At 39.0% G+C, this 12,002-nt stretch overlaps 3 protein-coding genes across 3 annotated transcripts in view; 2 read left to right on the top strand and 1 right to left on the bottom strand.

The window, feature by feature from the left end:
- LOC106867797 (integrator complex subunit 4) overlaps nucleotides 1-2,626 on the top strand; it is a 15,008-nt gene extending 12,382 nt beyond the window's left edge. The window contains exons 16-18 of the mRNA XM_052977172.1: nucleotides 316-613; nucleotides 1,342-1,462; nucleotides 1,964-2,626. Of these exons, the coding sequence (XP_052833132.1) occupies nucleotides 316-613; nucleotides 1,342-1,462; nucleotides 1,964-2,109 (565 nt within the window). The 3' untranslated portion in view covers nucleotides 2,110-2,626. The remainder of the gene's footprint in view (nucleotides 1-315; nucleotides 614-1,341; nucleotides 1,463-1,963) is intronic.
- A 1,091-nt stretch (nucleotides 2,627-3,717) lies between these two features.
- LOC106867792 (40S ribosomal protein SA) lies at nucleotides 3,718-9,093 on the top strand. The gene is made up of 6 exons (XM_014912784.2): nucleotides 3,718-3,805; nucleotides 5,486-5,654; nucleotides 6,619-6,824; nucleotides 7,490-7,648; nucleotides 7,821-7,949; nucleotides 8,679-9,093. The coding sequence occupies exons 2-6, from the start codon at nucleotides 5,522-5,524 to the stop codon at nucleotides 9,033-9,035; spliced, it is 984 nt and encodes a 327-aa protein (XP_014768270.1). The 5' UTR covers nucleotides 3,718-3,805; nucleotides 5,486-5,521; the 3' UTR covers nucleotides 9,036-9,093.
- Nucleotides 9,094-9,661: 568 nt separating this feature from the next.
- LOC106867798 (cleavage and polyadenylation specificity factor subunit 4) overlaps nucleotides 9,662-12,002 on the bottom strand; it is a 13,918-nt gene continuing 11,577 nt past the window's right edge. The window contains exons 6-7 of the mRNA XM_014912791.2: nucleotides 11,245-11,319; nucleotides 9,662-10,537 (exon numbers count right to left, since the gene is read on the bottom strand). Coding sequence (XP_014768277.1) covers nucleotides 10,460-10,537; nucleotides 11,245-11,319 — 153 coding nt within the window. The 3' untranslated portion in view covers nucleotides 9,662-10,459. The remainder of the gene's footprint in view (nucleotides 10,538-11,244; nucleotides 11,320-12,002) is intronic.

Here is a 12,002-nt window from a genome sequence, read left to right on the forward strand (position 1 = left end):
AATGTGTCACCAGCACAGGACAGGTGCTTTTTATGCGTCACTGGCACAGGTGCCTTTTATATGTCACTGACACAGGTGCCTTTAATGTGTCACCAGCATGGGTGTCCTTCATGTGTCGCCAGTGTTGATGCCTTTTATGTGTCACTAGCACAGGTGCCATTAACGTGTCACTGTCACAAGTGCCTTTAACATATCAGCAGCATGGGTGCCTGTAACGTGTCACCAGAACTGGCCATGGCTATGATTCCACTCAGCTTGAGACTGACCACAACTGCAATTTCCCTAAAACCACTGTTTTTTTTCTCTCTTTCTCAGGTTCCTAACCATCAACAATGCCACACTTGACCGTTTCCTGTCGGAGCTATTCAGCAAGCTGGACGGCGTCGAAGATGTCAAGCCAGTTGTGCTGCACAAACTGGTGCAGAACGACATGTCGCTAATGCAACCACAAGCGCTACACATATCGAACCGATTGTGCAAGGTCGAAGTCATCATCCACGAGCCAACCAGAACCTCCGACAACCCCCTCAAGTTTACAGCCGGCCTCACTGCTGCGCTGCCCCTCCATGCCAGCATCAACAACATACAGGATGTTTCGTCCATCCGTGCTTTGGTGAGACCCTTTTCTCTTGACTGGTTTGGCTTGTTTGGTTGTTTTTTATTCTTTTACTTGTTTCAGTCATTTGACTGCAGCCATGCTGGAGCACCGTCTTAGAGGATTTAGTGAATAAAATTAACCCCAGGATTTATTCCTTGTAAGCCTTATTCTATCAATCCCTTTTATACTCCATGTAATAAAAGTAAATTTATTTGTCAATATTTATAAATATTTATATGCTTCTAGAATAAGTTTTATATTCTGAATATAGTTTCTGTACCTATACATATCTATATGTGTAGAAGCAGTGAGTTCAATTCCTGGACCAGGCTGTGTGTTGTGTTCTTGAGCAAGACACTTTATTTCATGTTGCTCCAGTTCACTCAGCTGTAGAAATGAGTTGTGACATCACTGGTGCCAAGCTGTATCGGCCCCTTTGCCTTTCCCTTGGATAACATTGGTGGTGTCAAGAGGGGGGTGGGTGGCTGGTCTTCCTTAAAAAACCTTGTCCACACCTGTGCCTTGGGAGAGCTTTCTAGTTGCAATCCCATGATCCCTCATGACCAAAAGGGGTCTCTCTAAATCTATGTATGTATATTTATATCTATATCAAGCCTAACATCCAATGATGATATATATATACATATACATACAGAGAGAGATATAGTGATATATATATATATATATTTCATTTCTTTTATTTTTCTCTGCTTTTACTCTTCATCCTAATTGCTTAATTTCAGGTGAAATATCCGGACCTGGAGACCCAATTAGTAAAACTGAACTTCAATGATTTCCGTAAACTTGGTCCTCTTCGTTACAATCTTGTCACAAATGTCATCCTCTCCCATAGACTCTGGTCCGGTAAGACATTTATTCTCAACTCTCATCTCATTACATTCTGTTTTTATATATTCTTCATGTTTCCATTTTCCATTTATTTCACAATTTTACATCTGTTTCCTTGTAAGCCGTGGCTTTGTTGCCTCATTTTATTTAACACACACACAGACACACACACATATATGTGTGTGTGTGTGTGTGTCTATATATATATATGTATATATATATATATATATATATATATATATATATATATATATATATATATATATATATATATATATATATGAGAGTGAATGGCTTAGTGGTTAGAGTGTTGCACTCATGATCACTAGATCGTGATTTCAGTTCCTAGACCAGGTGGTGCTTATGTCTGCGTAAGTTTATACATGCACATGTATCACTTTGCATGAAAACAAATGAAGGTTGGTGACAGGAAGAGCATTTGGTGATGGTGGTGGTTGTTGTTGTTGTTGTTGTTGCGTTGATTGCTTTAACCATTTCTTATTTCTGCCGTTCCAGAACCATGTCACGTGGAAGTGTCCCTGGTCTTGTGCAGCGAACCCGGTTACCAGCCCATATCCAGCAGCAACAAAACAGGACTCTTCACTCTGCAACTGTCGAAACCGGTCACAGTACTCGTTGCTACGAAACCCATCAAATCTTAGCCCAAGGCTGCTCTCTTCTGCATACCCACGCACTCATATGTGTGTGTGTGTGCGCATGTGTGTGTGCGTGCATGTGTGTGTCTGTGTGTGCGTGTGTATGTACATGTATATATCAGCATGTATATATATACACACAGATCATTAAATGATAGTGGTGATGATGATATACAATGATGTATGTATATATATATATATATATATATATATATATATATATACAACCATATATATATGTGTGTGTGTGTGTGTATATATATATATATATATACAACCACACATATACATAAATATTTCCACCCATATGTACATATATATATGTATGTATGTATGTATGTATTTATATATATATACATGTATATATATATATATATATATATATGTGTGTGTATGTGAAAGAAAAGTATCTGTGGGAGTCAATGCGAGAGGTGAGTGTGTGTGTGCATGAGTCTACGAAAACCAAAATCTTGTCAATTGTTCCGTAACTTCTGTTCATCAATAAAAACCCTTTTTCCATCAATCTTGATCAGTTGTGGTTGTTATTTTACAAGTTCAAATCTTGTCCATGTCACCTTTGCCTTTCATCCTTCCATGGCTGAAACAATCAAAAGAATAGAATAATTGTAATGAAGTCACTTGTTCAAGGTACCACACAGTGAGATTGAACCCATGACCATGAAGTTGGTAAACAATCTTCTTAACCTTTTAGCATTGAAACCAGCCATAGCTGGCCCTCACTTCATACTTGTTTTATGTCTCAACTGGCCATATTCAGCCTTTCACACCTACCCTACATAGCCTTAGTAAAAATATACAATCACATCATTGAGATCTCAACACAAAAGATAATGCAAGAGCAATTCAAAATAATTCTTTCTACAGGAATCACAAAACGTGAAAATTGCAGGGAGGGAATAAGTTGATTACGTCAACACCAGTATGTAACTGGTACTTATTTAATTGACTGCAAAAAGGATGAAAGGCAAAGTCAACCTCAGAACATAGCAGCAGAGGAAATACCACTCAGCATCTTACCCGGCTTGCTAATGATTCTGCCAGTTTGCTGCCTCGTGAACAATTCAAAATAATATGAATAAATAAACATTTCATTTGACAGAGTAATCTGAATGTGAAAGGATTAGGCATGCAGTCATATCTTTTGTCTACTGGGGACGAACCTGAGGCCACATACACACACACGCACATGTGAAGACGAAGGCTGGAAAGTGGAGCATTTTCCAATTAAAATCAGATGTAGAAGATTCGTTGGACACAGTGTGAGGTGACTGTTGTGATCGATAGGCCTAATTTTATCAAACGTATCATGATTGTAAGGAAATACCATCACGAATGATAGCCACTCATGAGGCTATAGTAAAAGAAACTTGCCCAAGGTGCCACGCATTGGGACTGAACCCAGGACCACGCGGTTGGTAAGCAAATTTCTTACCACAGAGCCAATCGTATATATCTTTTCTGAAATGTACATTTAATTTCAATTAACGAAGCATCCTAATTTTTAATTTAATAATAAAGAGCAGTAAAACGTCAGATTATTTCAAATTATTTCGTTAATTCTTCCTCCTGAACAGATAAAACAATCATGTCTGACTAACTTCCGGCATATTACAGATATTACCCACAATCCTCTCTCCTCGAACTTCCTTTCCCCATCCGACTCCATTTGGCGCTAGACAAGGTATTTATCCTCTCCGCACATTTTATTCAATTACACATGTCCAGACTCAATTATTTGTGTCGATTTAATATTAATATCAACACTTTATGTATTAATTTTCAATATTCGTTCCTGTAATGGTTTGATTTTTGCTGTAATTACAGATATTTATGTAAATATATTGACTAGACATGAATGATGTCTGCACCACGTGTATCGTTGAACATGTGTCAGTTTCTTTTTGTCTGCTTTTCCACAAATTTTCTTTTTTTTATATTAAATTCCGACACAATTGTAATCTACACTATCTGAAATGTATATGTAAGAAATTTCATAACAACAGAATACCCAACCAACACAAACGAACTTTCCGAAACCCCTTCCTCTCAACCTGAGAAAAAATGCTTTTTCATCACAAATCTATGACGTCTGAAGCGTATTTGTAGAAAATTTCATTTAAAAATATCAATTTTTCTAGAAGTTAAGAGGAGTGGGGTGGCGATCGCACTCTAAGACATAATTAAACAAGTGCCCCCCCCCACCTCTGACTTAGTTTCCGAATAAATATCATTTCTTTAATGAAATCTGCGAATTTCCTTTAGAACAGTGGTTCTCAATGGGTTCCATATGGTTCCCGAGGCTCCATATAAGATTTTTGGGGTCTACGCAGCAAAATAATTAAATTGGGAGCCGGGCAGTCCTTCGTAGCCGGCTTCGGTAAAGGTTTCTCTAATATTTTACTTAATCTCCAACCAACAAGAGTTAAATTTGTGATAAACGAAATCAGATCGTTATCCTAATTTCATTTCTACATAATTACAGCTGAACTCAGCTTATCTTTTAGCAATTAGATAATTAAACACCATTATAAATGGGTGTCTATCTTCATTAGCCAAAATTTATTTTCCATAAACTTCAAAATGTAGTTTTTCGCATTAAATATGATGGTAAAACTAAGACTGACTTTTGGAATATCTATCAAGTTATTCATGGAGGTGAAAAAAAATTTATTTTTATATTATTTCCCCATTCCCTATTTTTGTGGCCATTTCTGGTAAATTTCGTGGAGATGGTGTTAATTATGATAATGTTAAAAGAATTGTTCGCGGAATTTTGCTCCGCGCATCGACATATAATCCCTCATAACTTTTTTAGTTGTTGGAATTCTCAGAAAATTTGTATTCTACACACGGAAATTGAGACGACTGTGAAATTATTTTTAACTTTTCGAATTTGTTTTCTTTTTAAATCACAGTTTTACTTACGGACAGTCCGAGTTTTTGGCTAAAATTTCAGCCAGAGCGTGTTTTTATGGGAGGAAACTATATTGAAGAGTCTGAGAAATAAATGGGGGGCGAGATGTGCTAAAAATAGCAGCTAAAGGGGCCATAATCGTATGATTTCCTGTGTGGAGAAACACAAATTCCCCAAATTTTTCTCAATAAAGTGGAAGACGTGAGATGAAATACTGAAGAACAACCTCAAAGCACTGAACCTTTCAGGTGTGATGGTTAACGGCCGAGATGCCTGATGCCTTGATGTTCTCAATAAAAGACCCCTTACTCCACAGCAGAAGACCAGTCCCTCTGGTGGTGTAAAGCACTCGTGGCGTTGCCACAATAAAGCACACTTTAGGATTGCCAACACTTGTAGATCGTTTCTCATTATCATCATCATCACCATTTTATTGTCTCTTTCCAGTGTTGCTTACCGTAACTCACCAAGTGACCGATCAAGATGTCCGGAGGTTTGGATGCCCTTTCCATGAAGGAGGATGACGTGATGAAGTTTTTAGCTTGTTCCACTCATCTTGGAGCGAACAATGTCGACTTCCAAATGGAACAGTATATCTACAAAAGGAAGTCAGAAGGTACGTGTTCTATCTCCCCGCTTTTCTTCCTATTTGTATCCCCCAAACCCTTTTTATTCTGTTTATCTTGTTCTAAAATCCCTGGTCAATATTAATGCATTGTGTATCTCCGGCTTCAGTTTTTCTTTTAACAGTTGCCGGTCGCAAACAATGCTACAGTAAAACATTAGCTGACACGAATTTTATTGATTGCTTGATGTGATGACGATCAGGTAATCTGGTGTTGCTATGACATTTAACCAGTTGGAACTGAACTCTGGGTATAGGGCTGAAGTGGCCCTTTTGTCACCATATTTCTGTTTAGATCCCCTGTGTTTCTTTCGGTTATTTTAAATGCACCTTCTCCTTGACTTAAGATCTATGTGTCTTACGACCCTCAAAAATAAATAGATCTTTGGACGTTGGGCAGCTATGCATATGACAAGAACGGCAGCATCTGGCTTCCCTCAGACCCAGGCATCCACTGCCTGCCTCTAACTCTCACTCAGTCGCTTTCAAGCATTAGTTGCGTTTGAATGCAGATATAAATCTGACATACAACCTGTCAATTGGAACGCAACTTGGTCGTAAATGAAGGAGAAGGTGTATAATGAAGAATTTAGTAACTTGACTTTGTCGTTATTACACTAGTGTTAGGAACATAAATTGAGACGTTTTGGTGGAAATTTTTAACTTGAAACTTTTTGAGAACAGAATATTTGTACCACAGAGACAGGGGTGGTCTGAGAAGGGTTTTAAAGGGTTAACCTTTTAGAATTCACATAATTCTGTCAAATATAATGCTTATTTATTCGCATTGGTTTGAATTAAAGGATTATTACTTGTTTCTGTGGAAATTTTAACATCCAATAGTTTGTGGCTGTAATAATATTAAGGCTGATGTTGTTGGAGTAGAGAGCACCAGGTATTGAATTCCTCTTTTTTTTTCTATTTGTGCTGATGTCATGTAATAATGTTTTGTTAGGTACATACATCATCAACCTACGCAAGACCTGGGAGAAACTCCTGTTGGCCGCCCGTGCCATTGCTGCCATCGAGAACCCGGCTGATGTCTGTGTCATCTCTGCACGTCCCTACGGACAGAGGGCGGTTCTGAAGTTTGCTTCAGCCACTGGTGCTACACCTATTGCTGGTCGCTTCACACCTGGTGCTTTCACCAATCAGATTCAGGTAAGTTGCTGTCCTGTTCATGTCTCAAGATCATCCTCGTTTAATGTCCCTTTTCCATGCTGGCGTGGGTTGGACTGTTTGACCAGAGCTGGCAAACCAGAGGGCCACACCAGGTGCCACAGTCCTTTTTGGCCTTGTTTCTACTGCTGGGTGCTTTTTATGGAGCACCACTGCTCTGCTATTATATAAGTAGTATAGTACTCTACCTTTGGTATTGAGTACTATTATCTCTGCTATGTTTTGCATCTATATGCTTACTTGTGTGTGGAATATTTATATATATATATATATATACATATATAAACACACAGAATAATACCTCACTTTACGAGAATCTGGGTTTGGGAGTTCAATTTTTCAAGCACGATATATATATTAAAATATGTGTGTATGTCTATCCATGTATGTATATATATATGTGTACAGTTACATGTCTATATATATATAGAGAGAGAGAGAGGGGGGGGGGTATATGCATGTTTTCTTCTCTTTTTCAGCATAGTGTGAAAGCAAAATTTTCAGGGGCCCTTAAAATACTATTCTGGATCCCCAATTCCCTATTTTGTTGCGTGGAACCCCCCAAAAATCTTATAATGAACCCTGGTTGAGCAGCCCCATTGCATGTTTATCTGATAATTGTTGTTGTTTTGTTTGTCTTCCAACAGAAAGCTTTCCGTGAGCCCCGTCTTTTGGTTGTCACTGACCCCAGGACTGACCACCAACCTGTCAATGAAGCATCTTATGTAAACATCCCAGTTATTGCCCTCTGCAACACAGACTCCCCACTCAAGTACATCGATATTGCCATCCCATGCAACAACAAGGTAACTTTTCTGATCATGTTTTTTTTTACTGCATAGCCACTGAGTCTTTGAAAATATATTTGTGTTGGAGGGGGGGGGGTCCCATTTGTGTTTGCTTCTGCATCTCGCTGTTGATTGTCGAAATAATTTTAATCTTTAAAAATGTTTTTTTCCCCCCCCTATTTTCTTCCAGTCAATCCATTCCATTGGTCTAATGTGGTGGTTGCTGGCTCGTGAAGTTCTCCGCCTGAGGGGTAACATCAGCCGTGAACATCCTTGGGACGTCATGGTTGATTTGTATTTCTACAGAGACCCTGAGGAAGTAAGTAAAAATTGTGTCTTTGTGTGTATATCGATATGGGAAGGCTTTGTAGGTTTTATAGGTGTTCTGTAACAAATATTTCCATTTTTATTTTTTATCCTGTGTGGGATCAGATGTAAAATATTCTAGTTATTGTAGTGTAAGTCACACGAATGATTATTCTGTGACATACACTACAGGAACTAGCATATTTTGTGTCTGAACTTGCCTAGATAGACGTATTAAAAATATATATATAGCTGGCCCAAATACTTTACCTGTTTTATGTTCAAACTAGCCAGATCTTGCCTCTCATACTTAGCCTGCAATGTCATTGATCACATCATTGAAATATCAAAGATTCGTTATTAATTTAAAACGATGTGAAGTAAGCATTGCATTTGATAGAGTAATCTGAATGCTGCCGGTTTAAACTGCAGATTTGTGATAAGAGGCTGCCATCTATGGACTTTATCTTTATACTTCCTTCAAATTACATCGACCCTTCAATATCAAGATTACTCTATCAAATGTAATCATTGGGAAGGTGTGGGAGTCCAGTTTGAACATGGAGCAGGTAATATATATTTGGACCAGATATTGTAGGTTTAAACACTAAAGAGCTGCTGATTCTTTTTTTCCAAAAGCTAGAGACAAAATTTAATGCAATACATTTGATTAAGAACCTTCTGTTCCAAATATTGTTTTAACCCGTGTTACAACTAATTGGTAATTGTTTTGTTTTAACAGGCTGAGAAGGAAGAACAGGCTGCTTTGGAGAAGGCCGCTGCCAAAGAGGAAAGCACTGAAGCTTGGCCAGCTGGTGGTGATCTTGGAAGTGTTGCACCAGTTGATGTTACTGACTGGGCTCGTGAGACCGTACCAAGTGCCTCTGCCGTACCAATCCAAGCTTATGGGGCCACTGCAACTGAAGATTGGGACGCAGCTGATACCAGCTGGTCTGTACCCGCTGCCAGCACTGCCACCCCTGCTGTTCCTGCCACCCCTGCTGCTGCTGCTACACCACCAGCGACTACCACCACCGCAGCTGCACAACCTGCCACTGTGAGCCAACAATGGGGTGGGTCTGCTGATAACTGGAGTTAAAAGTGTCTGCTGAAAGGGACCCTGATGTACCGCAATAAAAACAAAATGTTCAAACAAACTGGTTTTGTTATTCAATAAGTGATTAATCCTCTCATAGTTATGGTTTCTCAACCATTTTTTGTTTATGGGTTCTTTTGTTTCCTGTTTTCTCAACTGGACCTTAATACCCACTCAATATTCTAAAAACTACCACTAAGACATCCGTTGGTCATAAATGACCATGTAGGTTCAATCCAATGGTCATCTATGACCAATGGATGTCTTAGTGGTAGTTTTTAGAATATTGAGTGGGTATTAAGGTCCAGTTGAGAAAATAGGAATCAAAAGGATCCATTAGCAAAAAATGGTTGAGAAACACTACGAGAGGGTTCCCCTCCGAGACAGAAAACATGTGGTTTGTCCAGTCTGTAAGGGGCCTAGGGCTGGGAGGGGTGCTGGTCTCTTGCAGGAAGAGTGATTTTAACCAGCTGAGTAGAATGAAGTGTTATCCTCGAACACAACGCATCACTTGGTCCAGGAATCGAAACCATGGTCTTAGAATCAGGAGTCCAATACTCTGACCATTATGTCATGTGTCTCCACAAGTAAGTGGTACATAAATGTTGCCTGAGTATAAAACAAGAATATTGATTATAATAATTTCTTTTTTTTTAAACAAATTTTTATTGAAACATGGAAAGGAACGAGTAGGGGTGGGATATGAAGGTGAAGAGGGCATGGATGGAGGGGATAGAGACTGATAGGCATGAGATGGAACAGGGAGGAGGAGGCTGATGGAGAAATGGTCAGTGGATGGGAGGAGATGAAGGCAGTGGGTGGGGGGAGCAGGAGGGGTTGGAGAAGATAGGAAATACAGTTTCAAACTGTACAAAGAATGAAGACAGGAGATATGTTTTCCATTCCCCAACATAAAGCCTTTGTATGTGTGTGTGTGTGTGTACATATATATACATACATACACAGAAATACGTATGAATATACATGTGTATATATATACACATGGAGGAGTGTGTATGTATGTGTATAAGTGGTCAAAATTCATTCATCATTGTTAATCAGAGACTGAAGGTCTAGAGTGTATTGAAAATACAAAAATACATCCTATTGAATCATAAGCATCGCACTTGTGTGACGACGACAAGTTCCAGAAAATTTCATTCATGAATAATGTTTTCCTCATTCTTAGAAATATACAGGCATAACCAATTCAAATGCTATACACGCGTGTATATATATATATATATATATACATACATACATACAACACACACATATATATATATATATATATACACATGTGGGTGTGAAAGATATATAAATCACACACACATACACACATGGGCATTCATACATGGAACACAGGTACGTAATACCTGTCCATGAGACTTGTTAAGAGCGATGGTGGTTCATGGTTCAGCGTGTTGTCACACAATTGCCGTGTTACTGAGGAACGCGAGATGACCCTTGGGGCATTTGTTTGCATAGTGGCCCTTTTCTCCGCACTGGAAAAGAAGGAAAAAAAGAAAATAAAAATTTAATAAACAACGGATCGATACGGTTTGTTTTCGTATTTGGTTTGCAAGATTTTGGATGTAAATTCATTGAAACAAGTTGGGCTTGAGAAGACCCATGAAGCCAAGTGAAATCGTAGTCATGGCTGATGCAGGTGTCGCTTAACTGGGACCCCTGTTGTGCCAATGGCAAAAAGGATTGTCATTTTTGTTATGATTAGCACATCAGGCAAAATGCTTGGCAGTATGCGGTCTGTTTTTACGTTCTGAGTTTAAATTTCATTGACGTCGACATAGCCTTTCATTCTTTCAGGGTCGATCAACGAAGTACCAGTTATGCACTGGGGTCATTGCAATTGACCAGCCCCCACCCCATTTCAGGCCTTGTGATTACAGAAGAAAAGATTATTAATTATTATTAATTGCAAGTTGAAAGCAGTGAGGTGGCAGAATCAATAGCTGCCAGACAAAACGCTTGGCAGCGTCTCATCTATTTTGAGTTCAAATTCTGCTGAGGTCGACTTTGACTTTCAGGGCCAATAAAATAAGGACCAGGTGAGCCCTGGGGGTCAATGTAATTAATTTAACTCCATCGCCCAAATGTGCTGGCCTTGTGACAAAACTTAACGATTCCAAAATACATTTATTTGAAAAAAACAAAACAAAAACAAATAAAGCTTAAAATATTGAAAACCTACCTTGAAGCATGTCACTTGGTCAAGTGGTCGACGTCCGTCCACTGACATGGACTGGTCAACTTGAATTTGGGCAATCTGGAGGTCATACGGAAAATAGATTAAGAAGCGTACAGAAAATATTGGCAGATGATCAAACAATATATAGACATAGATCGATAGCACCTATATACACACACATTCACCATGTTATGTTTCTTTTACGTCTGTTTTTCTAAGCTGGCATGGGTTAGATGAGTACTTATTCGAGACAGTATTTTACAGAGTTTGAGAGCAGAATTACAGGACGTAATGTTCACTGGGAATTTAAACATAACAGTTTTTTTAGCTTGATCTTATAAGAAACAGAAAGAACAACTACATACATACATATATATACACACACACACACACATACATAGGTGCAGGCATGGCTGTGTGGTAAGAAGCTTGTTTCCCTAGGTTCTGGGCACCTTGAGCAAGTGTCTTCTACTGTAGCCAAGGGCTGAGGAAAGCCATGAGTGGATTTGGTAGAAGGAAACTGAAAGAAGCCCATTTGGCAGGGCATTGAAGAGCTGAGGTCCTCTGAAACCGAGGCTGCTGCAGTATCTCGTTCTTATGTGAGATGCAGTGGACGGTACCTTTGGCACCATGCAGTGGCGACCCGTGCGGGCATTCCTGTAGTACTTGATACCAAAGTTTGGCATCAGTCCTTCCAGTATTTTCCATATGTATATTATTACATATCTCTCCCGCCTGCGCTCCAGGGAGTAGAGACCTAG

Source organism: Octopus bimaculoides, chromosome 27, assembly GCF_001194135.2.
Source record: "Octopus bimaculoides isolate UCB-OBI-ISO-001 chromosome 27, ASM119413v2, whole genome shotgun sequence".
In the NCBI taxonomy this organism is placed as follows: Eukaryota; Metazoa; Mollusca; class Cephalopoda; order Octopoda; family Octopodidae; genus Octopus; species Octopus bimaculoides.

Excerpts from the sequence above, each read along its gene's own strand:
- LOC106867792 (XM_014912784.2), top strand. The coding sequence starts at position 5,522 with ATGTCCGGAGGTTTGGATGCCCTTTCCATGAAGGAGGATGACGTGATG. Across the intron at positions 6,825-7,489 it reads CTTTCACCAATCAGATTCAG|AAAGCTTTCCGTGAGCCCCG; the intron begins GTAAGTTGCTGT and ends GTCTTCCAACAG. Across the intron at positions 7,649-7,820 it reads CCATCCCATGCAACAACAAG|TCAATCCATTCCATTGGTCT; the intron begins GTAACTTTTCTG and ends ATTTTCTTCCAG.